This window comes from Ciona robusta, chromosome 10, assembly GCF_009617815.1.
Source record: "Ciona robusta chromosome 10, ASM961781v2".
Classification (NCBI taxonomy): Eukaryota; Metazoa; Chordata; class Ascidiacea; order Phlebobranchia; family Cionidae; genus Ciona; species Ciona robusta.
This window is the reverse complement of record NC_143244.1, coordinates 7850555-7877925: the sequence shown is the minus strand read 5'-3', so window position 1 is coordinate 7877925 and position 27371 is coordinate 7850555. Positions and strand designations below refer to the sequence as shown.

The following is a 27371-nucleotide window of genomic DNA, read 5'->3' as shown; positions in this document are numbered from 1 at the left end:
TTGACGGCGTACACACATTATATTCTTATGCGTTCAACTTTTAATAGAGCTATTTACTATCTCGCTTTCCTGCTAATTTATTGTCGCTTTTTCGTTATATCCTATCTTTTTGTTGCATTTTTTCTAATCTTTGTATCCCCAGAAGACAACTAGAATTTATGTTATTTTATTATCCAGATACCTTCAGATCAAAGTGGTGGCTTCTATGGCAACCTTCGTATTGATAACCATGATGTCAACTCCACCTCAGCTACGGTTCTGATGCTTGAAGATAACATTACATCAGTTGAAATAACAGAGCTACAGATATTCAACGGCACACGGGTGGTGTTCGAAGGCCAAGACACCTCTGTTACAATTCATAAGTAAGCTGACATATGAACTGATACTAAACTGATATTTATCTAAAGTTTCATTAATAAAATATAGCTCTGGTAAAAATGGCCTGAACATGACAATGAGACATCAAGCAGGGTAAACAAGTTATATTTATTCAACTTCTCTATTAAACAGGTTTTTGGGCGATCGAACAGGTCTTGTTCATTTGCAAGAAAACCAAGCCCTTCATGCTGATCATACTGGTGCACTATATGGATATACTGTTGCTCCCGTGGCTTATAAGGTTTGTACGTTTTATATATGCTTAATATTTACCTACATAATTGTTTATAGGCTCTAGTAACCAGAGGGTACCAGATTCAAAGCTCAATGCTGCTATCATCATGTGTGCATGTATCCTTGGGCAAAACCCTTAATTCTTCCCACTTTTTTATCGACTATGGAAATTGGCAGCATTGCACAAAACCCTAATTTTTAACAAAGCTTTATATTTGATAATTCCCAGTCAGTAGTTGCCCTACCGCATAAAGATAAATAAGTGAATATTCTACTAAACATATAGATGTCTTTTTTCACAAAGTTAAGCTCTCTAATAATATTCTTTACATTTCTAGATTGATGTCAATGCTGAATTAGTTCTCCCATCTCGAACATTATTCCTGGGCAGCGGAACAACAGTTGAAGGGATATTATCTGGTGCTACTCATATACAACTTGCTAACGGAGCCATTTCAACTTTCACATCTTCTGCAAGGTGGTATAGTTAACAATTTTGATAAAACTCTACACACAGCACAAGATATGCAAAACATTACTATGTTAGTATTTAGTGTTTATTTGCAATATTTTATAAGATTATTGTTTTAGTTCTGGCATCCATGTTACTTTTGATTAATGTTTGAGTAAAATAATCCTGAATTTCTATAGAACTGGTAAAGTGGAAAACCATGAAACTGTGGAAGTAACGCAACCTGGGAATCTCTCATTTGCTTTGATTGAAATACACAGGTAAGTTACATATATGTAAAAGGTATATGGGTTATAGATCTTAAAACAAAAGGTCTCTAAATCCAATGGGGTATTTTGGCAAACTAACTTAAATTTCCAATTGGTAAGTTAAAGGTAGTGACATGTATAATGCCACACAAAGTTTACTTGAAAATAGACACGCCAACATTGAAGAGCTAAATATTAACAGATCATGCCCATTATCCCAACATGAATGTAAGCCAGAGTGGTCAGGGGTTTGGGAAAGGGTTGGTACATTACGCTTATTCCCTTATAACAAATAATATCTTCTCTCAGATATTCCAAAGTCTTCATACAAGAAGACACCGGCAACTTGAGTGTAGTGGTTGGTAAACTTCAACTAAACTACCAATCCAAACTAATGATGAACAGAGGTAGCATACTAAGTCAACATGTTGATATTGAAAGTCAAGGTAACTTGTTGATGGATGGAACTGGAAATGCACCGGAGCAAGGTCTTGGGGGTGGTAGAACTGTTAATGGTGTTGGGTGAGTTGTTTTAATTTCGTTTTTTTATCACATAATATATGAAATTGGATTTTTTTATATATTTCCCTCTTCCAACTTTCCTGTTAAGTTGAGTGTTGTTCAAAAGAATAATAAATTATGTACCAGTATAACGGTTAAAACAGTATCATAGCATTTAAAAAGTTTACTAAACCTTGGTATAGAACAAATATGTAATATTGAGCAATATGGGGCAGTCGGTCAAAATAATAATTTGCAAAAATCTTATCCCAAAGGGTTAAGAGGCTTAAAGTTTCTTACCTATAAAACTGCTTTATCCCAATTTAAGAACCACTGCTCTATTTAACACTCATAAACACTGCTCCGTTTAAACTTATTAAACATATTTAACAATGAACTTCTTACTTCACAGTCTTGGAGCCGGCCATGGTGGATATGGTGGTTCATTGAAGGTTGATGTGAAAGGAGGTGATTCATATGGATCACTATATACACCAACTCATCTTGGTAGTGGAGGTGGTAATGGAAACGTAAGGGATTTTTATGTTTGTTTTGTTTATTGTTATTATATGTAGTTTTATTTTATATGTTTTAGGATAATTGCATACTTTACTTAAAATAACGCACATAATAGTGCAGGGTAAGATGGTTACTGTAAACACATTAGTTATAATTATAATTTTTTAAATTATAAAAATACGACTGTTTCCAGCTTTCAGACAGTGTTTTCATAATTTTGGTTTTAATATAAGAAAATAAGTTACATAATTCAACTTTATTAAACAGGGCAATGGTGGTTATGGTGGTGGAGTCCTTAGATGGATAAACGCTGAAAGTTTCTACGTGGATGGTTTGATTGATGTTTCTGGTTCATCTGGTAATGGTGGAAATGCTGGTGGTGGAAGTGGTGGTTCAGTGATGATAAGGACACTCAACTTTAGTGGTCAGTTACTTTATAAGAGGGCTGGTTATGGATTGTTAATATTCATGTGTATATATGACTGCCTACCCAAAAAATGTTTATGTAATTCATTTATACTTAATTTCTCCCTTTTCTATATTGTGATCTTTCAGACTGTTTGTTAATTAATGCAATGATTTGAGCTTAACAAAAAAATGCGGTAATAAAATGTATTTGGAGCACAATATAACACTCATGTTATAACTCTTCAGTTGCCCCACCATGCAAGTTTAAACCAGTAAACAACTTTTTACATTTTTTTACACAGCATCCATGTTATTCTTCAAAGTTTTCCCACCATGCGAATATTAATAAGTTCGCATTATTTTAAACAGGTCATGGTGAAGTAAGGGTCAATGGTGGTAATGGTGCTGGGAATGGTCATGGTGGCGCTGGTGGAAGGATTGCTGTTAGAGCTGCATGGAAATATGACTTCCCTGGTAATATAAATTTATTCTAACCATATATAAAAAAAATTTAACCGCTGTTAAAGAACACCCATGTTATGACTTGTTACTATAGTAAAACACCAATGAACCAGCAGAACAATATGTAATGACATCAACCTGATTTTCATTACACATATTGCTGTGGTAAAACATCAATGCACAGAACCATATGTATTCCCAGGTTACTTACGTTCTGTGGGGGGTGTTGGTAATGTTCCTGGCGCTGCTGGGACGGTATATGTTGAAGAAACCGCTCGTGGCCCACAATATTCAAAGATTAAATACACCCACCTTGGAGCATCTGTACCTCATGTGTATGCAGCTCATACTTTACTTAAGGTTGATGGTGAAGATATACATGCTGCTATACATTCAGATAGGTGGGTTAATATATACTTCAGTTCATCAATACAGTATTTTTAATCATCTCTTTTAAACTAAATTGAATAATTAGGTACTGTAGGCTTGCACTTCAGCACAGTAGTTCAGTGTTAGCTATACGAGTTAAATGATGCTGCTAACATTGTGGGCGTATGTGTCCTTTAGACAACACGCACTTAACGGTAATTGCACCAACCCAGTTTTCACTAATGTGTTGTCCAAATTCTCTATCTGAAAAGGAAGAAGGAATTAAGTTACATATTTGGTAACAGGAGACCTATGCTATATTCTTTTAACCGTTTGTACAAAATATTTTAGGCAATTTATTTTCTCGTTCCACACATGACATTTTATGTCTTGAAACATCCAGGTACCTGGTACCGTGGATCTACACCATAGTACAAGGTGGTAGCATGGAAGAAGATGGTAAACCTGGGTTGGAATATGAGTTTGATGAAGCAAGAATAACAAGACACGCAAATATTCGATTCTTCCATCCAACAAGGGATGGAGAACCTAATGCTGAAGTATTAAGGTAACTTTGTTAAATGGTATCTTGTTCAATTCTGTATGGGTGATGTCTTTACTCATAATTCCTTGGCTACGACTTTTCGAGTTGGCCCATTAACCCAACATTGAATATGCACATTTTATTCTATATGGGTGAGGTCCTACAGACCTACAATGAGGCACACTGTGGGATCTTGGGTTTAAGCCATGGTTGGCTCATTATCCCGAAACTGTATATGCACAGTCTATTCCATATGGGTAAGGCTGTACAATACATTACCTCAGGTTCTCTGGAATGTAGGCCAGAGCTAACATCATTACCATATGGATTTTTTTCATATAAATATACGATTTGTTTGCAGTAACACCACAGTAGTAATCGTGCACAAGTTCTTGGGCGACCAAACTGGCAAGATCCACATTAGAAGGGAGCAACGGCTGTTTGTTGAATATCTTCAAAATCCAAGCAATGAAACCAATGCACCTTGCAGTTTCAGGTTTGTGAATGTTTTAAACCAGCAGTTTTAAGCTTAAAAGAGGCCTATAAGAGTGTTTATAACTCAAACCTGAAAAAGTTTTAATTTTAGTGTCTAAGGTCTAATGTTTAGCAAATATAATTGATCAGCTTTATAACTTCAAGTTTGGATGCACGTTTAACGACCGCTTTGGTTTATTTATTTTGTAAATAAATAAATTATATTCAATCATTTATTGTGACATAACAAGTCCCATTATGACAACAGAGTTGACGTCGGTGCCGAGCTAATAATGCCAAGTCGCTCTCGATTACTCGGCACTCGTTCATGGATCGAAGGAATGTTGGTTGGTGTGGAAGATCTCTCGGTTGCACTAGGGGGCGATGTTGTGTTTTTATCCACGGCACAAACCGCGCTTATTGAAAGTGGGACGAAGGTAAGGTTGTGTGAAGACCTTTATAGTTATACCTAGTTTAAAGCCACCATTGTAATGGGTTGTCACAATTGTCAGCCATACATAATGCATGGTTTGATGTTCAGTCCTTGCTTCAATACAGTTGTCTCTAAGTAAGTTGTGGCAGTCTGGGTGTCAAGTAATTGACCAACTCCTGCCCAAATGCCTGACTCTGTAGCATAGCTTACTGTAGAACCTCACTCATATAGAATAGAATGTGCATATACAATGTTAGGGCAATGGGCCAACTCTGGTCTAAATCCCAGGTCCCATGGTGTGCCTCACTGTAGGACCTCACCCATATAGAATAGAATGTGCATATACAATGTTGTGGTAATGGGCCAACTAGGAGCTAAAGGATTGCAACACTTTACCTCCATAGAATATAATCGACCTCTTGCTGTTTCAAATTTTAATTTGAGTTTTTGAATTTCCAACCTTATACCAACGTGCATCCTACGTTTCCAGCATCATGTCACCAATCCTGGGGAGTTTGGATTCTCGAGCATTATCATTATGCGTAATGGTAGAACTGAGTTCCAGAAGATTAACAAAGCTGTGAAGATCAGTGCTGGCTTGTTTAAAGTTCAATACCAAGCGGAGATGTTTGTGTATCATGCTGTAGTGGATTCTGGGTATGGTGTTCTTGAAAGTGAAGGTATGTTGGAAATATTGCAGCTTGTTTGTTAGGTAATCATAATATGCTCACAATTGTGTTTAATTCGAAAGCAAAGATCAAGTTAAATAAAACAACGACAAAAGAAAATTAACAACAAAACGATAAACTACATCAAGATGATGTCAGACAATTTTTAAATTTAATCTCTCGTGTTTTTATCCAAAAACTGCAGTATGGTTGTCTTCTTCTATAAGGGTTAAACTATAGATTAAAAATTTTTTAGAAGAACAATTAATTTCGTTTGTCATTATTTCTCTTTTTTTTGTTATGAATTATTAGGTTTACTGTACATGGACAACTCTGGGCACGCTGCAGAGCTCGGGGTTGGAGCTGGTAGGACAACATCATCTAATACAGGTAGTGGTGGTGGACATGGTGGACAAGGTGGTGGACCATCGCCTAACTTTGGTGGGGCTGCTTATGATTCTATATATACACCAACCCAACTGGGTAGTGGAGGTGGGAACGCAGGTACGTTTATATTTAATCTAATCTATCTCATACACAAGTTACAAGATATGTAGTAATGTAGATATAGGCATATTGTTAAAGGTGCCTGAGATGATATGTCAAGTCAACGTTTTAAGTATGTGTGACATCATATATGTTTAAGTTTTCCAGTATTTAAACGTGAAACAGATTTTACCCTGCTGTTAGGTGTTTATACAAACATGCAGAGCCAAAGTATATTGCATTCACCACTTAATGTTTGACGACTATAAATAAAACTGTATTTGAAAATTCTTTTAGGGATTTATTTTTAATGACTATTTTACAAAACCCATGTAGGCGTTTAACCCATTACAGTCATATTTAATTCTAATTAATATATTGATACACACAGGCACAGTAAAGGGTGGACCAGGTGGCGGATATTTACATTGGAAAGTTGGGAAGTTGTTAGAATTGAACGGAATACTTCGAGCAAGTGGTGGCAATGCATTGGGTCCTAATGCTGGTGGTGGTTCTGGTGGATCCATATTGATTGAAACAACCAATATAACTGGACATGGTATGTATAAAGAAGTAAATTCATTATTTTAGTAGCTTGGGAGTTATAACGCTTGTGTGTTTTATTGCGCACATATTTGGTCTTTTATATACCTTATAACATTGTACTTTCAGAGATACACTATGCATAATGTCTCATTATTTGTATCAACATTGTTTCAAACCCATTAACAAGGTTTTTTTCTATATCTCTTCATAAACTCCTGAGTTATTACACGTATGTAACTATATAACTAATTTTCCCATCAGGTGAGATCAACGTCCGAGGTGGCCTTGGTGGTTCCGGTAGTGGTTATGGTGGTGCTGGTGGAAGGATTGCAGTGAAATGTAGATGGAGATATCAGTATGGTGGGAAGTTTATTAACGCTGGTGGATTGGGAGGTTCTAGTTCATTGCTACTTGCAGCTGCTGCAGGTATTACACCAATTATGTCTGTTAATCTATTATGAAAAATGGAATAGCTTGTTTAACATATAATAGGGTGGGGAAAGATGAGACACCTTTTCATTCTGTTTTCTCGTCCGATTTGGTAGTAAACAAAGAACATTCAAAGAAACATAAAACTGTATTTCTGTATTCCCCATATACCGTTGTAAATCGTTTAAAACACTATCAGAATATTTGGATATTATGTGCTAAAGGTGTCCCGTCCTACTATAACTAAAGCAGCTGATTTTCTCTGCTTAAATATAACATTATAAGGTTGCCACTATAAGTTTGTTATAATTTTTTTGTAAAAGTTACGTTACCTTAGAAACAGAACGTAAATTCAATTGTTAATTTAGAAAATATTTCCCAGGTACAACTTACAAAGAAGAGAATATGCGGCCACCCCAATACAGGGAGCTTAAATATAACCCGAGCAAGAACCAGACCTACCTCAAAGTTGACCATACATACATACATGCTGATAATGAAGGAAATGACGTACCACCTGCAACAGTTATCATGGAAGAAAACACCTTCTATTATGAGTTTGATGAAGCTGAGCTCACTGGATATGCAAGACTTATATTTTACCATCCTGATTCTGAATTGCACAAGGCGGTAAATATTAACTTTTCTGAAACTTAAATTATAACTCCTAAAATAGTACCCTTGCTGTGGCTAAGTGATTAGATGTTCACATCATTACCAAAGGGTACAGAGTTTAAGGCTCGATGTTGCTACCATTGTGGGTGCATTTTTCCTTTGGCACCTAACTGTAATGTTTTGACCTATTGATCGCTGATGGGTTGTTCAAATCATAAGTTATTCAGAGAAAAAATAACAATCACTGGAATGAAGCTGTCGTCTTTTATCTTAGGGAAGCTTTGTTGCAGCTTTAGCTTGTATATCTTATTTGTGTTGTAAACCTTTTATAGAACGGCACTCATGCCAACGGGACATCATCAGAACTTGATATACACGTCACTGTTGAGATCCATCTCTTCTATGGTGATAGAACCGGCTTGCTACACTTGTATGGAGGCCAGCGATTGTTTGTTGAATACATCCCATCTAACTGGACATGGACGATAGCACCTTGCAGTTTCTTCATTGAAGCTGGATCAGAGATAATCTTACCACAGGAGGCAAGTCATTAAAATACAGCAGTGTTGTAAACAGTTTGGTTTAGAAATTTTTAGTCTATCCTAAAATAGTGGGAATAGTATGTAGGTCTATTTGTCTACATAGGATCAGAAAAAATTTTACCCGAACAGACGATTGATTAAATACAGCTCTAGTGTTAAAGACTACTGTCAGTGTAACAGCACAATGGTTAGTACTTGTGTTGATTCTAATACCATTGTGGGCGCCCTTAAATCACACTTACAATAAAATATTTAATAAATGATATTATTATTCGAGTAACTTCCATATTTAAATAACAACTTATATATTGTTGAGCAGACTCATTTGGAAGGCACACGCAGCATCTTAGCCGGTCGTATCAGTGGGGTGCATAAACTTTATGTGTCAAGGGGAGGTGACGTGGAGTTCCACTCGTCAGCCAACACCGCACTCTTACTCGATGCCACAAATTCAACTCACGTGGTTTACGATACAGAACACATGACCAAACCTGGCAACTTCTCCTTTAGTTGGTTCCATGTTAAAACTGATGGAACCGTGGAATTCACAAAGATACACAGACTTCTATTGATAAGCAGTACAGATGTTAAGGTACTCACTGTTGTATTATAAACATATTGTTATACTAATTAGAAAAATCTCTTTTTTACAAAATGGATCATGTATTAATTATTCGGTTGTAACTAACTATGTTTACTCTAGTTTTGGGCAAAAACTCAGACTTTTTTAGTCAATATTTTCGCTTTCTGTTTTACCAAAAGCTTATAAGTAAAATATTTTGACACTGCATTTGTATCAAAGTAAAACTGTTATTCATTTATGTAACACGTAATACAAAATGCATATTCAAACAATTTTCTCCAGGTGAAATACGGTGGACAACTATACATGAACATCGGTGAAATCATTTGCTCCCATGCACGTGTCGAGAGCGGTGGGATCTTCCATTTAGACGGACGTGGTCACTCAGCTATGGAAGGTGTAGGGGGAGGGTTCACTGTTAATGGTAATGCTTATATTTTTATATGAGGTTTCTGTGTGTGCTTTGTGTCCATATTTAACTATAGGATATATAGGTTTCCTGTATAAGCTTTTATAGGCATGTGTCCTTGGGCAAAACACATATTGGTAATTGCTCCAACCCAGTGGTAACTACTGAGTTGTCTAAGTTATCAGCCATGCAGAAAAATACCAACACCCATTAAGTTACATAAACAATACTAAATGTGAATACAATTTTCAAATATGGGAATAGTAGTACAACTGCTATAACTTTAAGTTATTCTTACATATATTTATATATGTATGTATAATTCTTATCATAACCACATCAGGGTGCACAGGACACCTGCATTATTACTAACATTTTTCTGTTAATTTTTTACTCTATATACATCATCTATTTTTCGCATTATATATTTTAGCTAGATTTTTCACACATTAAATTGTTTATATCCAGGTATAGGATTGGGTGCCAGTCATGGTGGACAGGGTGGTGGGGTCTACAGAGACAACCTACCCCCTACATACGACTCTATATTCCACCCTGTGTTACCTGGTAGTGGTGGAGGTATGTGGTTCACCTTATGTTTTATCTTTGGTGCAAAAAAATAAAAAAGTTAAAAAGAATTTAAAAATGGGAAAATTTGCTTTAGAAAAATAATTTGTACAATGTGTTCAATACATTTATAAAAAAATGCCTACAAAGTTACATACTTGGTAAGTAGTAAGCCACCACACATGGTGCCCAATAGAACACTTGTGTTATAACTTTGATTAATTTAATACTTCATTTACCTTTGATCTTTCCTTGATTGGAATGTTTTTGTTGCATAGATTTTTTACACATATTTTCTGTTTCTATTTTCAAATAAGATTTTTTCCAGGTAACGGAACAAGTGGAGGTTCTATCACTGGAGTTGGTGGTAGTGGAGGTGGCTTGCTGTGTTGGAATGTTGGGAAACTTATTGAATTAGATGGATGGATGGCATTAAGAGGATATGATGGCACAGGATCAAACTCCGGTGGTGGATCCGGTGGTTCGGTTGTTATCAAGACATTTAACATGACAGGTAAGATGATAGAAATCTAATTTTTAAAAACAAGGTTTAACATGACAGATAGGGTGACAAAAATGCAATTTTTGATTGTGATTTCAAAGATATCGAAGTATTAGGAATTTTGTAGACATTACAAGCAGTGTAATTCTACAACAACCTATCTGGCAATTTTTTATGAAAATGCTTGACATCTGACAGAAACTTAATTTTTGAAAAATATATTTCTAAAAAGTAATTTAAAAGGAATCTTCTTCTAATTTTCATGCAACGGCCATTGGTCAATAAAGACCGTACTTCTATTTACAAACTGTTGCTGTTGGGAATTTTGTAATTTAAAGGTAAATCGCCAGTGTGGCTTAGAAGTTATCATCATTGTTTAATATCCAGGCCATGGTGTGATTGATGTACGAGGTGGCAGAGGTGGTTCACATAATGGTGGTGGAGGAGCTGGTGGAAGGATCGCCATTCACTGCGAGTAAGTAACATGTATTTAATTCGTAAAACACATATGCGTGAAGTGCTTAATTTACATTAGTTTAAATAATCTTTCCGTGGTGTTTGTTCATTAGTTTGTTTAAAGCTGGTCTACATACATTTTTTTGAGTGAATACAAACTTAATTAGGATGTTTTTAATTAAATCAAAATTTTACAACTATAATTTTGCAATATGTCATATTAAAATTGGGTTAAGAATTTCTGAGCTCTCTGTAGGTTAGACCAGAGTTTGTCTACTGCCTGGTTGAAGTTTAACTTTACTTGGTTACTAATGTGTAGTTAATAATACACATTTAAGTTATGTTTTGCATATTCTATACACATCATTAAAAAACACATATTTTTTCCAGATACCGATATTCCTATGGAGGTACCTTCCTCAACCGAGGTGGTGCAGGTGGTAACAGCACTGAACAAGACTTGGATGTTAATGAGGCAAACTATAACGATTATGATGTCATAAATATCATCTCAGATCCTCTAGGTGGTGCTGCAGGGTCGAGTTATATAGAGGAAAACATGAGACCACCCCAGTATAGAATACTTAAGTATAACCCTGGATTGAACACAACATACTTCCAAGTTGACCACAGGTAAGGAATAGTTTCATAATAGAAAGTAGTCTGGCTAATAGGACTTTTGTTGGTCTTCCATTTTGCTGGACCTAATGTTGCCAGCCTTTTTGTCAGTCACTACTTTTGTGCATTTTGCATGTCTCAACAGACTGTTGTATTCAATATATGTGAAATATATATGTGCGGCTTGTTGCTTATAGTTAAACTACAAACTTTTTCCAGACACATCCATGTTGATAATGAAGGTGTTCTTGTGCCTGTTGCTTCTGTATTGATGGAACATGTTGATACAACTGTATATGAAGTTGAAGAGATGTATTTAACCGGGGCAGCGCGGCTAATAATCAAACAGCCCATCCTGAATGAAGTTGCCACGAATACAACGGATGAACTTGGTAGATCTGGAACACTAACAACTCTTACTGTGCATAAGTTCATTGGGGATTCAACGGGGAAAATGCACCTCAGACATAATCAGGTAAAATTGGTGAAAACTAATGCTGCTACTACAGTGAGCATGTGTCTATTTTTCCAACCCAGTGGTCACCGGTGGGTTGTCGAAATTATCAGTCAGAAAAGAGATTGTATGTTTAACTTGTAGGTGGGCACGAAATTTACTTCAGGCTGCCACCATTGTGACTGTGAGGGTCCTGAGGCTGGATGCTTAACCGTAAAGATGGCAGGGCAACAACATGCGTTATAACATGAATGTCCTGTTTAATACACTTTGTGCCCACTTCCGAATTATCAAGTGCTTATCATGTACAGTATGTAAAATAATAAAGCCTTTTCCTCAGGTATTACATGCTGAAGTTAAGGAATCAACTACAAACAGGACAGAAGCTCCGTGTAGTTTCCTCATTGATGCCACGGCTGAAATAGAGTTACCAACGGAGGTCCACATTCATGGAATTGACTCGGAAATCCACGGTAATTTGACTATTAATAATATGGTTGAGTGTTTATTGATGGCTTTTTATGCCACATACATGGTAGCTTATAAACGTGTGTATGAGAGATGTATGAAACAAAACACCTGTGTTGTAGCACTTAAGTTACTACACCATATGAGGATAAGACAGGTTACATTTATTTATTTATAATATCAAGTGTTTCCATAGTCAATGGAAATGTTACTTTAAATATCTCGTTTTAGGCAATGAGAGTCATTATAACATGATGTTCTGTTCAATAATGGTAATTTCTTTTTGATATTTAGAAGATTTTTATTTCAATCTTCAGGTACAATGACTGGTGTCCATTCTCTTTACATTGAGGGGGGTGCACAAGTCCATTTCACATGCACTTCACGCACCTCATTGAAAGAGGGGGGTGAATACACACGAGTCACAAGCCGTGGAAACTTCTCTGTATCAGAAGTTGACGTGAAATACAACGGGATGATAATCTTCACTGACCAGTTTGAAAACGATGGCAACGACATGTTGGTCACAATACCTGACCTGGAGATAAAACACGCCGGCAAGATAATGTTGCGCAATAGTGCTACTATTGAAAGCGGATGGGTGGATTTGGAAAGTGCAGCTTTTATTACATTAGATGGTACTGGGTTCAAACCCTCCCAAGGACCTGGTGCTGGTCGTTACCTTGGTAGATCTGGTGCAACTGGTGCCAGCCATGCAGGATCTGGTGGACATCTGGATATTGGTAAGTTTTTTTAGTTCCCATAAATGTTATTTCTAACACAAATACTTTTAATATTATTAAAATGTTTTTAGTTTTTAATGAAAAAAATATTGATAAAAGTCCTATTTAATGTTTTTTAGATTATTAGTTGAAACTCAAGTAATTAATATGAACTTTACTACTGTATTCAATACAAATAAATAACCCCTAAAATTATTGTCCATTTCCAGACATTGCAACAAGCAACTCGATGAATGAAACACACGACACATCAGCGATATATCATGGACATTATGGATCTGTATTTACACCGGTTGCAAAGGGAAGTGGTGGTGCTGGTAGTTATCCTGGTTCTGGTGGTGGGGCACTTCATATGAAGGTATATTGCTTTATGTTGTTGCATTACTTGTTTAATTGGCACCTAAACAAACATAATTTACACAGAAACAGCCTTTTTCTTTATTATTCGGCTGGTCGCCTCAGTGGTTAAAGTGGGCCTCTAGACTAGAGTTTCTTGGATTGAGGCCCATTTAACAAACCTACTTTTAATTTTCCTGTATCTTAAATGTAGACCAGTGTTTATAGTTTTAGTTCAATCATCGTTTCACCCGTTATCTGGTTGAACTGCACTTTATCAACATTTCATCCATTACATTTCTATTACCCATTTTTCTGCTAATCGAAACATTTTCTATTAGGTCGGCCGCACGTTACATTTGGATGGATTGCTGTCATCCAAAGGTTCAGATGCTACTGGTGAAAAATCCAGTGGTGGTTCCGGTGGAAGCATTCTAATTGAAACAACTAATTTCACTGGGCATGGTGAACTATCTGTGCGTGGTGGGGATGGTAGAGGAGGAATTAATAGCAATGATGGGACAAGTGTCCTTGGTGGTGGTGGTGGTGGTGGAAGAGTAGGCATACATGTGAGACACCAGAACAACTATGGTGGCTTGTACACCACAGAGGGTGGTGTTGGTGTGTGTGGTACGTCGGCATCACCAGTGCATTTGCCTGTTGATGGATCAGCCGGTACAATCTACAAATACGAATCACGAAGAGGTCCACAGTATCGTGAGCTTAAGTACAACACAACTGTGGATGAAGCAAGCTACAAACCAGACCACACCTTCCTTAAGATCGATGCTGGGGCAAGGAGAGGATTCAACACAGATGCTGAAGTTTCATCTTTACCTACTATGGTAATGGAGGAAGGCACAATTGATTACGAGTTTGATGAAATACAACTTCATGGGACGGTCAACCTATTGTTTTACCATCCAAGGGTGAGTTCACTTAATATTATGTTTAAGTTTAAATTTTTAAATTTTACTAAAAAGTTGGTTTTAAGATAAAAAATAAGTTTTTATATTAAAATTTATTTAAAACATGTTTTATATGCTATATTGTGTTTATGTGTTATATTTAAAAGAACATTTGAAATTAATATTACTTTATCTTCAAATTATCTTACTTTTTAGAACAACAGCACGGTCTCAGCAATTGCTCATGAACTGACTGGTGACAAGCAAGGTATTATAGCAATACGGGGTCAGCAGATATTATATGTTCATTATGTTGAATCAACTCATACTTTCCTGGATGCTCCTTCAAGGTAGGATTTGTTTGTGAATATGTGTATATAGGTACTTGACAATTTGTTATATGTGAATATGTGTATATTATATATTTACTTGACTTGTTTGTTTGGTGTTTATTTAATTTAAAAGGTGATCTTAAACAGGGAGTATAAATTTAATAATGTGTGGTATAGGGAAAAAGTCAAGCGACAAAATGACACTCGTTAAAACGCTTTTGGTTAAAACATATTTAACTGGTTGAAATAAGCATGGTTGTTACATTAATAAATAGGTTATGATGAAAATAAATGGTTATAATACAACTTGTTTACTCTAATAACTTTCCTTACATTTATGTGCAAACTGACACTTTAAAAATAGTCACAAAATAGCAAGCAATAACGCTGATATGTTTTAATAATTAAATCTGTTTCATTTTTTATATGAATTTCTGCTGATAAATAATTCGTTATAAAAACGTGGTTGCTACACCTATATATAGGTAATGATGCCAATAATAAATCTGTTACAGTTTTGATGTGATGGCTGGGGGTGAAGTGGTTCTTCCTACGACCGTCATTTTAAGAAACCGCGTTACAAGGCTTGCTGGGAGACTCACTGGTGTTCATGAAATTATTACTGAAAGAGACGCAAAGTTTTATGTGACTGGTTCAGCTCATACTAGCCAGGTATTGCAGAAGTTATATTTTGATTTGTTTGTTAAAATAATGAAGGTTTATTTTTAATTTGCAAAATGAAACTTCGCCTTGAAGAAAATAAAAAATAAAACAGTCACCCACAAAGTTATATACATAGTAACTTGTAACTGGCATGAGGTGTATGAAACAGAACAACCGTGTTATAACGACTGTCATTGCCCCTCCATGCGAGGATAAACAAAGACAATAAACTTATAATTTTTCCACAGGTTTTAGACAAATCTAACCCCTACAACGGAGAGAGGACAAACATTCAACGCAACCGACACCTCCTGTTTGGCAAGTTGTTCCTGAACAACCGTGCCCAACTAATTGCAAGGTTCCCAACTTCTAATGGTTTCATCACTACTTTCAACATTGCTCAAATAAATTTGAAGAAAGGAAGTTTATTCACGTCGGAAACAAAACGACTCAGTTTTGACGCTTCAAACTTCATAATAGAGTCAGGTAAATATAATTGCTTTTATTTGTTTGTGTGTCATGAAGATTCTCTAAGTTTTCTATTATTTTTCCACCACAGAAATAGTTTAGATTAATTAATGGTGCAGTTAATAAAATCATGCTGTTCTTACTAAAAAAGGTTTTATGATAATCAAATGTATATGGAAATTGTTTACAAAACATGGTTGGAACTTAGTACAATATTTTCCACCTATCCGGCCATATTTTCACATCGGAATTAGATCAGAAATATTTCTACAATGAAGAAAGCAGCTTGTCTCAAATATAATGAAACTGTTTCCCAGGTTCCATCCTTAGGCCAAAAGTAGATAAAATAAATAGGAAAATTCTGTCATATAAAACTAGTTTTCCATAACAGTATGCAACCTTAAACTATTTGTACAATACAGAAATATAATGAAACTACTTCCAGGTTCCACCCTTAGTGCTGATGCATCGGGTCACACTGGAGGGTCCTTGGCTCAAAGTGGAGGTTGTGGTTCAAGGGGTTGTGCTGGTGGATCGTACGCATCTCGTGGTGGGAGTGGCTACAATGGAAATGCTGCTGGTGATCATCTGCTTCCGTTTGATTCCATCTTTAACCCAACATCACCAGGAGTTGGTGGGGCAGGTAAAAGATTTTTTTAAATCTGAGAACATTTTTTGGGGAGTTGATTCTAGTAGTCATTGAAACCCAGTGGCCAAGCTAAAACACATTTCAATAATATTTTGAAGATGTTTGTATAATAAAATTTATAATAAGTTTCGTAAATTTGTCTGATAAGAATATTTTTATAAGTTTTTTTTAGATAAACTTTTAGGATTTTTTGATAAAAAAATCATCAAATGAAAATTTACTCTCAGGATCCCAGGGAGGTTCAGGTGGTGGACACATTAGGTTGATTGTTGGAGATAAACTTCTAGTAGATGGCCGTCTAACTTCAAATGGTGGTAATGCACAAGTAAACAACGTACACAGTGGTGCGGGTACTGGTGGAAGCATCCATATCACATCACCTGCTATCATTGGTGTTGGAGTTATCACAGTAAGAATATTTAAACATATGTTTTTGTCTACTTCTGTTTTTTCAAACTGAATAATATTAAATAAAACTTTTTCCTCTGTTAGGATGGTTTTTTTTACATTGGCTCTAAGTTAATGAAATCCTGTTGTGTAATTTTTTTCATTTCTATAGTATTGGCGCATTAGGACTTTTTAAAGTTTTTAAAACATATACACTAGACTGATATGGTAGAAAATTGGTTGACACTAATGTTAGGTTTATATTCATTAATTTTTAATAAACTCATCAGGTTTGATCTTGGTGATTCTTATTTACATTTATAATGCTGTTACTCTGCCATCAAAAATAAATAAGTTGCATTCATTTATACATTTTCCAATTTGATTAATTCTTATTTATTTTTCATTATTTCTCCTCAGAGTGTTGGTGGTCGTGGATATTCTTGGCAAGTTTCCAACACTGCTTATGGCAGTGGTGGTGGTAGTGGTGGAAGGATAGCATTACACCTTTCGTTTGGTGCTTCAAGAAATCTTGGGTTCAAATACCGCGGCACATTCTCGGCACTTGGTGGTATCGGACATGCTAATGTATTCGCTTCACCTGGTACGGTGTTTATTGAAGAGGTTGTGAGTTTGAATACAGATGCCAGTAGTGATGAGGGTGCTAATGCAACTTCAAGGAAAAAGAGAGATCTTTCAGGTAAATCAATCAATTTGCCTTTTTCTATGTGTTTGTGTATTTTAGATACTAGAGAATTTATATTTATACGGGTGTTGTGCTGACTAAACTGCAAAAAGTAATTTATTTGTCAGTAAAGAAATACATTAAATACTTTTTTCAAATATTTTACCCACAGCATGTTATAACCCATGTCGTTTTGGTGCTTATTTCTATCTCATCGTTGTTTTAAATTATTTTATCTTCACTATTTTATTTATAAACTTTATGTTATATTACTTAGCAGATGTTCCACAACCAACATCTGTAAGGAAGGTGTTAATAGTTGAGAACGCCAACCGTCAAATGAATCCTTCAAACTGTGTATTGTTGGGTTGGTTTAATAACAACGAAGCAGCCGACCAAGGACTTTATTCGTCCCTGACACTGGATGAACTTAAGGTTAAGAAACATGGTTGCGTTTCCATTCGAAACTCCCCACGAGTGACTGCAGTTCCTACAGTGAATGTTAAAGTCGCTCAAGTAACCGGGGATGCTACTGGAGTGGTTTATGTACAAGCTAACCAGAAGTTGTATGTTGCACCTGAACAACATAGAACTGAAATACCCATTTCAATTATTGTGAACAGGTGGGGTATTATTATAGTAGTTTAAGATAGCTTGGTTACTTTCATTATTATAGCACTTATCATACAACATAGTGGTTTCATATATAATATAATAGGACTTATTACGCACCATATACTTGATACACCTCATGTCTCTTGCAAGTTACCATATATTTATCTTTCTTCATCCATTACATTTTTCTTATCCAGTTTTCTGCTTATCGGGATTTTTAAAATATTTTCCAACTTAACCTGGGAAAAAATTAAATTCTTTAAATATTAGTTTCTGTAGAAAAAACAGTTTAGAAAAACTCTTCGTAAAAAATATTTAATTTTGACTGCTTTTATACACGTTCTAATAAAATTGCTCTAAATAGATTTTAATTTTCAATACTGATATTCTTGTTAAATATAAACAACTCTTCAATTTCAGAAATGGCCAGCTACAAATACCAAGTGAGACGCGAACAAACGCAGACCTCCAAATACACGGTCATGTTAGTGGTGCTTGGGCTGTTACTGTTGCTAGTAACAGTGGCCGGTTATATCTTGGCTCAACTGGTTTCACATCAACCAGCAATTGCACTGGTGGGGTTGTGAATGGAACAACTGAAGCTTGTGTTGTAACTGAGGAAGAACAAGGTCACTTCAGATTTAGCTCAATCTCAATTTATTCGAACGCACGATTAGAAACCGCGAGATCTGGTGTGGCCAAACTTGAGGAAAATGAAGACGCGATGATGTTAGATGTGTGTGACCGGTAAGTGCTTTGGAATTATTATGTTTTTGTACCTTTACAGAGACAAACTCGTATATATTAGGTTTTTTAGCATGTCAAATACTTACTATTTTTACTTAAATGCTATAATGCTTATTTTTTGTTGTTAAATTAATACAACTGGTGTTTTTACTTTAGCAGTTAAATTAATAATTTTAAAACGTTTTTGTTGGGTCTAGAATTTAGGTATATTTCAGTTTAATAGTAAATTTGTGTAGTACCTGAACATCATGATCATTATATATTTACACATTATTAATATCCGATAGACTTGAACTGGAATACAACTCAAGGCTTAAGATCCAAGATTCCTTGAAAGTGAACGCGCAGAAGTTAAAGGTTGAATACCAGGCAGTGGTTGATGCAGCGTATAGTGGTTACAACAGCGCACAAGGTCCTGGTGGTGGAAGGACTTGTACATGCAGTGGTGGTACTGGTGCTGGTTATGGTGGAAGAGGTGGAAGTGCAGACGGCAAGTAAGTTGGTAACTTTATTGTAGAAATAAACTTTATTGATTATTCGGTCAAGTTTATTAATAAGTTACGGTTAAACATGGATAATCTAGTATTTTAAAAATATCTAATACATTTATAAGCTTTATGCATGTTTTACTTTAAACTATAACAGTAATGTTGTATTATTTAATTGGCTTACCATGAGTCATCTGTTTTTATTGTGGTTTCATAGCGGTCATGACTTTTATCCGATAAATAGTGTATTCTTGTTAATGTCTGCCATAATGACGATGCTTTTGCATATTTTATCTTATCCAAAAAGTGGTGTAAAATTTTTTTAACTTTAAACTTCAGAACAACTCTTTACCACAACAAAATTCATGTTAAACCATTATTAAATCACAAACAGCCGATGCACTGGTGGACCTACATATGACTCGCAATGTTTTCCAACCATTATTGGTAGTGGTGGTGGTTCTAGTTCCAGTGGAAGTGGTGGATCAGGTAGGTAATGTTTGGCGACTTTACCAAATCTAAGTAACCGTTAATTACAAGCAAAATGAAAATTCCAGTGAAATGATATCAATATATTTTTGAAACTTTTTTGGGAAATTTTCTTAGTATAGAAAATTCTATAACTTTTTGCCAAATAAGAAAAGTCACCATTTTGTACCTACTACATAAAGATGACAAAATGCAGAATTGTTTAAAACACCTGTGTGATATAACAGTTGTTAGTGCCATGCCAGAATAAACAAGTATAATTCATTCATTTATTCATATTTCTAATAGGTGGGGGTGCTTTCTTACTGACAACCAGTGACCTTGCATTGATTGATGGCAATGTGAATGCAAACGGTCAAAATGCGAGAGCTAGTTACGCAGGTGGTGGCTCTGGTGGGTCAATTACTTTGCAGAACTATTGGTTTGAGGGATGGGGAAGAATCCATGCAGATGGTGGAAGCACTTCAGGTAGTCATAGTTACCATAATTGCTACAGAGTTGGTGGTGGTGGAGGTGGTGGAAGGATCAAAACTTTATCCCCAACTGGAATCCCGAAACCGTTGTTCTGGAGAAGAAGTGTCAGTGGTGGTACTTCACCCTCGCATCCGGGATCTGCAGGAACAGTATGCCCGCTGTCGAGCACCGGTTACTTTAACTACTTCTTATTTGAATCAAGTGCAGCGGTGGAGCAACATTCATGTGGTTGCAATGCTGAGGTTGATACACAAGGAGCAGATGCTGTAGGAAGGGATTATTGTTCATCTCATGGTGTATGGAACTCTACTGAGTGCGTTTGTGATCCTGGATATGTTGGATTCACTTGCCAGTTTGAATGCAATCCAAATTCAACCTGCAATGGCAGAGGTGACTGTGACAGTGAATCTGGATGCTGTGATTGCCATACAGGATATGTTGGCATGAGGTGTGAGCATGCATGCCATCCACTATATGACTGCAATGGTAATGGGAAATGTAATATACTTGGTGAATGCGAATGTGATGCTTGCTACAGCGGCGAACATTGTGAGTTCTTGTGTGGATCAAATACAACAGATACAACTCAAGATATTCGTGGTCAATGTGTGGACGACTTCTGTCGTTGTGAATCATGTTACTCTGGCGCTTACTGCGAACTTGAATGCTCAGCCCGTGGGTCTTGTGTTCAGAATGCCCTATCATCATCTTGTGTGTGTACGGATACAGAACTGTGGGGTGGTACCCGATGCGATGAAGCTAGATGCCCTGGAAGCTCTGGTGTTGAATGTAATGGACATGGTGTGTGCAACAAAGCGCTACATCAGTGCTACTGTGAACCTGGTTGGGAAGGCAATGCTTGCTCGGACATAGATTGCCCTGGAGAGCCAGATTGTTCAGGACATGGACAATGTTCTTTGGACAGCAACTCAAATCCTATTTGTCAATGCAGTATTTCATATTTCGGAACATCTTGTGAACATCATTGCGCAAACGGAGTTATTGTAATGCCATCTCAAAACAACACTATGAGCTTTGATTGGGAAACTGGTGCGTTTATATACACACCAACATCCCCAGAATGTAGTTGTAATTCTTGCTGGACTGGGAAAGAATGTAACATCCTATGTTCTGGATATGGAACTTGTAGCGCTGATACTTGTGACTGTGATCCTTTGCTTGGATGGAGAGGAGATACTTGTGAAGTGCCTGGTTGCCCTGGATATGATGGCTTAGACTGTACAGGTCATGGTGAATGCATAAGTTCAACTCATACTTGTATATGTGATGCTGGATGGAGAGGGGTTGCTTGCCATCAACCTGACTGTCCTGGTGAACCTGATTGCTTCAACCGTGGAACTTGTGTTGCTGAGATCGCAGGTCTTCAAGTTAAAAGTGAGTTCAGTTTACTTGGAAGGTTGCTGTGGTCTCCTGTGTGCAAAGATTGCCAGGGAGGGTGGATGGGAACAGCTTGCAATGATCCATGTGTGAATGGAGTACAGGTAGGTTAAGATATTTGATCATTCTGCCGTTGTGCTTTCTACCAGGCACAATATAATACAATTAAATAGCTTTTCTGCACCTTTTGTTTAGTTTTTTACCAGATGAACTTTTTATTTATATATTACATTTGTGTTTACATGAAGTTGTTGCATCACAGATTAGTTGCCTATTTTTACAAAACATTTGGATTTTATTTATCGTTTTATGTGTTTAACAGGATCCACCAAACAGTGGGAACTGTGCGTGCGAACCTGGATGGGCGGGCGTTGGTTGTAATTCTGAATGTTCTGGTAACGGACACATAGTTGATGGCGTCTGTGTATGTACATTTGAACTTGGATTTAAAGGAGAACTTTGTGACATTCCTGGTAAGTTCGCTATATAAGTGGTATAAGATATATAAGTGGTATAAGATTATATGGTGCCATGTGAATTTAATAACAACAATTTAATAATAAATGTTTAAAGTAGGGTATTTGCAATTTTTTTAACGGTTAAACAACATCTTCCTGAACAAATCCCTAATAATCTTTTACGACCAGCCACTACCTAACTCTTGAGGTGCATTAAACAAAACACCTGTGTTGTAGTACTGTCGTTGCCCCACCACGCGAGGATAAATAAGTAACATACGTGATAGCTCGAAAGTGGGCATGAGGTGTAAGAAACCGAACACCTGTGTTATAGCGAATGTTGTCACCTCACTATGCGATGGTATATAAGTTACATTCATACACCATTATTTCACAGGTTGTCCTGGTATTAACGGTCTTGATTGCTCTGGTCATGGAGATTGTGATTCCGCTGAAGCTGAATGTACATGTGATCCAGGGTGGCGGGGTATTGGTTGCCAGTATCCTGATTGCCCAGGTAATGTAAGAGGATCGGCTTAATGACTTACATTATCTCATACTATGCAGAAATTAAATTTAAAAAAACAATGGCCGCTTTCTTTAATTTATTAATTCTTTAATTTTTTTATTTAATTAAATGTTTTTTTCACCCACACATTATAAACATGTCAATCTTACCAGGTGACCCTGACTGTTACAATCGTGGAAGTTGTAACTCTTCTGTTGATCCACCTGTATGTGTCAATTGTCACTCTGATTGGATGGGAATCGATTGTGGATCTCCATGTTTGCATGGAACACAGGTTTGTTGTTTGTTTGCATGGGACACAGGTTTGTTGTTAAAACATGAAGGTCTAGAAGTTGAAGAAAAGTGGGCTCACAATAAGTGAAACATTACTCCAACACCGGGATGTTGGCAAGCTTGAGTAAAGTTGTCACACTGCTTCTCTAAAGTAAAAGACAGCAGAGTATTATCCATTGAATTGAAGTTAATAAACTTTTGGGTTTTTTTGAGCTACCAGTTTTAAAATCATCTTAAAAGCTTAGATATGTCTATGCTTTATGGACAATATTATTTCACATTGTTTCATATGATAATTCATTATAATAAATTTTTCACATAGTTTCATGTAATTTATAACAGGAGCCAGCCAACAGCGGCATCTGTGTCTGTGAACCTGGCTGGGCTGGAGTTGGTTGTAATTCTGAATGCTCCGGTCATGGTCATATTGTTGATGGCGCTTGCCAGTGTGATTATGAAAGTGGTTGGAAGGGAAGTTTATGTGATATACCTGGCTGTCCTGGGTTGAACAATTTGGATTGCTCTGGAAAAGGTAGTAAAGAGAATTATGACGGTTCTGGCAAAACTGTTTGTAATATCCAATTTATAAGGTTATAAAATAAAATTATTTACCCTGATAATAGTGCTATTAATGGGAATGCAAAATCAGTATGAAAATTAATTTGCTGAAAAACCTTTATATTTGTAGCTTTATATTACTTTAACACTTTACATTTGCTTTACATTTATATTTATTTTAATTAATTGCAACTCAGTTTTACTCTATTTTGTGTTTAACAGAAACGCTTTCTAACAAATTGAATTATACATACTGTTTATTAGATTATTCTTACATTCACTATCTTTTTCTTCGTATAAGGTGCTTGCAACAGCGCTACATCTGAATGCACCTGCAGACCTGGATGGATAGGTATTGGATGTGAACGTACTGACTGTCCTGGTGAACCTGACTGTGAGGGGCGGGGTATTTGTGATGGAGTCAACTATGACCCACCTCGTTGTGTTGATTGTTCATCTGGGTGGATGGGTGATGGTTGTAATGAACCTTGTGTTAATGGAAGTCAAGTTGTAGCTAACAGTGGTGAATGTACATGTCATCAGGTGGGTCACGTGTAGCTGCTTTTTATTGTAAATAATTTATCTCAGGTATAAAGCCCTTTGCTTAAAAGTTTAAGTTTCGAAAACATATTTGCTGTTTAAATAATACTGTAAAACACATTTATAAGTAGCGTGGTTTAAAGTGTTTCTATTTCTTTAGAAATTATCTCTCGTTGTAAGAACTTGTCTCTTTTCCTGTTTTAATTTACCATGATTTTTAAGCTAAAACATAAACACATTTATGGCAACGTCTACGCAAACACAAGTTGTAGTAGACAACAGCATATGGTGCTAAACAACACAGTATCGTAACTATATAACCCCGCAATAAAGGATGAATAGGTGTTTACTGTTTATCATCATACAGCTTTATTTTCTACAGTGTTATGCTGGGGTTGGATGTAACTCCGAGTGTTCAGGCAACGGCCGATGCTCCAATAATGACAATGCTTGCGTGTGTAATGCTGGATACTGGGGTGAGAAATGTGAAGTGACAGGATGCCCAGGTGTTGGTGTCTCCTGTTCAGGCCATGGGTCTTGCAATCCAGAACAACAGGTAAAACTGAATTTTAGTTCGAGGTTTAATTTTCTCTCAGTTCAAGGCTCTCGATTTAAAGCCAACCGAATAAAAATACTTGGTTATATAAAATTATTTTGTGGTTACTAACAAATTCAAGTTTATATTACATGCGTTTTATTCCTTGTATACTAGTTTACAAAACATATTAAAAAATATTCTTTTTATTTTCCCTTTTTTATGTTTACAGTAATATTAAAACTGTTTCAATTACAAATTAAGTTGATAAACATCATTTTACTCGTTTAGATATGTACGTGTGATGAAGGTTATTCTGGCCCTGGTTGTTCTGATCCAGATTGTCCTGGTGAACCCAACTGTAATGGAAATGGTGTATGTTCAACTGAGCCATACTATCTCAGTATGCCTGACCAATTGGACATTGGGCAAATGGTTGTTCGGTTGGTCACTATACCTCACTGTGTGGATTGTTTGGACGGCTGGTATGGCCCTGCTTGTGGAATCCGCTGCGTCAATGGAACAGTGGTATGTGGCTTGACATTATGGCTTTCTGTTCTGTATAGAAATACCAGAAGCTTTAGAATTTAAGTCAATGTTTGCCCAATACCTCAAATGTATCTTGATGGCACCACTATTGTAGGCATGTGTGTTTTTGGCCAAGACGCTTAACGAAAAAAGCAGTGGTCCCTTATGGGTTGCTCAAGTTGTCAGCTTTACAATACAAGTGATGGTAACTTTATATTCCACAGTCAAGTAATGGAGAATCCTGCATCTGCCATCCATGTTACTCTGGACTTGATTGTGACATTGAATGTTCAAACAATGGCCATTGTGATGCTGACTTAGATGTTTGTGTGTGTGATAATAGAGCAGGTGATGCTTGGGTTGGAGAGAAATGCGAATATCAAGGTGAGAAATATTTTATGAACATCATTTGTAATTCTATCATATCAAACATTTGTTTCAATCTTTTTTCTATCCCAACATTCTAAAGTGAAAATTTCAAATCTGGAAGTTTGGAACTGTAAGCTGACAGTTTAAACAAGATAATTAAACCTTAGCAGTTAGGGACGATGAAGTTTAGATAATAATATTTAGCCTTTACCACTTTAATTGTTGGCTTATATTTACAGATTTAACTCTTGGCCATAATTTTTTGTCTTTAATTGTCGCTTTACATTTTTTAGAAATTTAATATTTTTTAAATTTAAAATCAATTGCACAAATTTCTAAAAAAAACTTTATAAAATAATAAAATATCTCTGCAGGTTGCCCAGGGTTAGATGGTTCATGTAATGGCAATGGTATGTGTTCTGCTACCAGCAGTGTATGTGAATGTTTCCCTGGATGGACAGGTGAAGATTGTGGTACGCCATCTTGCCCTGATGAATGTAATAACCATGGGGAGTGTATGGATACTATACCAAGGCAGTGCAGGTGAGTTCAACACATTTATCCTGGCATGACATGGCAATATAACACTTATAGTACAGTTTCCCATTTCTTACAATATTTGGTGGTTTCATACACCTTGTGTCCATTTACAAGTTACCACGTATGTAACTTTCTGGGTGATTGTTTAATCTATGGCTGACAGTTAGGGAACTCATTAGTGGTTGGATCAATTACCATTAAGTTTTTTGAGGCAGGCACACCCACAATGATGTTAAGGAACTCTTATCCTCCCCCCCAATTTACAAGAACTCGACCCACTGTGCTACAGCTCATGTGCAACTAAAATTAGTTTAAAACAATAACAAGTTTAATAAGTTTAAAACAATGCCATCTATTACAGATGTTCTGCTGAATGGGGAGGTGAATTCTGCGACCAGCCGTGCGTGAATGGGACAAATGTTGACGGGACGAGATGTGTTTGTGATCCTTGTTACTCTGGTGTGGGGTGCAACTCTATTTGCTCAGGTATATTCATTTAAAACTAATATTTGTATTTATATTTAATTCAAACTAACTTTAAATATGTTTATAATTGTTTTCTGATTATTGTACTTGACAAACATAGCTGACAATTTATTGCCAGCAAATAATTCAGTTAAAAGTCTTGGTTAGTGCCAACAGGTTAGAACTAATTGTTAGAGTCTAAGACATTTCAAGCTCTTAATGATCAAAATAGTGGGTCACTCTATGATCAGCATTTTATTTTAACCTTACAAAAAGTTTTGTAAAATGTAGTTCAAAAAATTGGGTGGCTGTAGTTTTAAATTAAATTATGCTGAATGTTTCGGTTTTTGCAAAAACTGTCTAGGAACACTTATATGTGATTATCCCGTAGTAATAACTTTTTAAATATTAACTACAAATTTTAACTCATATGCAACTTTTAGGTTTTGGTGAATGCCAACAAGACAGTGGAACCAACGAACTATATTGTCGTTGTTTCTATGAGCTTGGTTACAAAGGATCTACATGTTCGGTACCAGGCTGTCCTGGATGGCCATTAGATTGTTCTGGACATGGTGATTGTAACTTGGGAAGCATGGAATGTGAATGTTCCCCTGGCTGGAAGGGAGTGGCTTGCCATGTACCCGATTGCGGAGGTATGTACTGTATTGTGTATAGGTGTTTCCTTGGACACTTAATGGAAATTGATCCAACTCAGTGATCACTATAGAATATTCCAAGTTGGCAGCCATACATTGAGGAAGTATATTTTGTATTGTGAGCAGAATTGTCATTGAAAAAGACTT

General features: G+C 36.3%; 1 protein-coding gene across 2 annotated transcripts in view; it reads left to right on the top strand.

Moving 5' to 3' along the window:
- LOC149730410 (uncharacterized) overlaps positions 1-27371 on the top strand; it is a 93441-nt gene that overhangs the window by 46648 nt on the left and 19422 nt on the right. The window contains exons 91-141 of one of the 2 annotated variants that reach the window (XM_089887363.1): positions 178-365; positions 514-622; positions 954-1093; positions 1267-1347; positions 1645-1857; positions 2249-2366; positions 2623-2779; positions 3133-3237; positions 3428-3626; positions 3998-4162; positions 4500-4634; positions 4881-5049; positions 5536-5725; positions 6026-6217; positions 6591-6758; positions 7007-7171; positions 7557-7804; positions 8122-8331; positions 8651-8923; positions 9197-9338; positions 9792-9902; positions 10219-10404; positions 10780-10867; positions 11239-11481; positions 11686-11941; positions 12261-12393; positions 12706-13131; positions 13341-13489; positions 13809-14396; positions 14592-14725; positions 15223-15379; positions 15619-15856; positions 16284-16481; positions 16715-16896; positions 17295-17574; positions 17837-18182; positions 18595-18921; positions 19209-19415; positions 19804-19898; positions 20187-21874; positions 22093-22243; positions 22626-22745; positions 22910-23031; positions 23373-23562; positions 23890-24131; positions 24511-24684; positions 24955-25191; positions 25416-25575; positions 25935-26103; positions 26462-26586; positions 27009-27221. In XM_089887363.1, coding sequence (XP_089743489.1) covers positions 178-365; positions 514-622; positions 954-1093; positions 1267-1347; positions 1645-1857; positions 2249-2366; positions 2623-2779; positions 3133-3237; positions 3428-3626; positions 3998-4162; positions 4500-4634; positions 4881-5049; positions 5536-5725; positions 6026-6217; positions 6591-6758; positions 7007-7171; positions 7557-7804; positions 8122-8331; positions 8651-8923; positions 9197-9338; positions 9792-9902; positions 10219-10404; positions 10780-10867; positions 11239-11481; positions 11686-11941; positions 12261-12393; positions 12706-13131; positions 13341-13489; positions 13809-14396; positions 14592-14725; positions 15223-15379; positions 15619-15856; positions 16284-16481; positions 16715-16896; positions 17295-17574; positions 17837-18182; positions 18595-18921; positions 19209-19415; positions 19804-19898; positions 20187-21874; positions 22093-22243; positions 22626-22745; positions 22910-23031; positions 23373-23562; positions 23890-24131; positions 24511-24684; positions 24955-25191; positions 25416-25575; positions 25935-26103; positions 26462-26586; positions 27009-27221 — 11302 coding nt within the window. The remainder of the gene's footprint in view (positions 1-177; positions 366-513; positions 623-953; positions 1094-1266; positions 1348-1644; positions 1858-2248; positions 2367-2622; positions 2780-3132; positions 3238-3427; positions 3627-3997; positions 4163-4499; positions 4635-4880; positions 5050-5535; positions 5726-6025; positions 6218-6590; positions 6759-7006; positions 7172-7556; positions 7805-8121; positions 8332-8650; positions 8924-9196; positions 9339-9791; positions 9903-10218; positions 10405-10779; positions 10868-11238; positions 11482-11685; positions 11942-12260; positions 12394-12705; positions 13132-13340; positions 13490-13808; positions 14397-14591; positions 14726-15222; positions 15380-15618; positions 15857-16283; positions 16482-16714; positions 16897-17294; positions 17575-17836; positions 18183-18594; positions 18922-19208; positions 19416-19803; positions 19899-20186; positions 21875-22092; positions 22244-22625; positions 22746-22909; positions 23032-23372; positions 23563-23889; positions 24132-24510; positions 24685-24954; positions 25192-25415; positions 25576-25934; positions 26104-26461; positions 26587-27008; positions 27222-27371) is intronic. The other variant, XM_089887362.1, reaches the window with a different exon arrangement.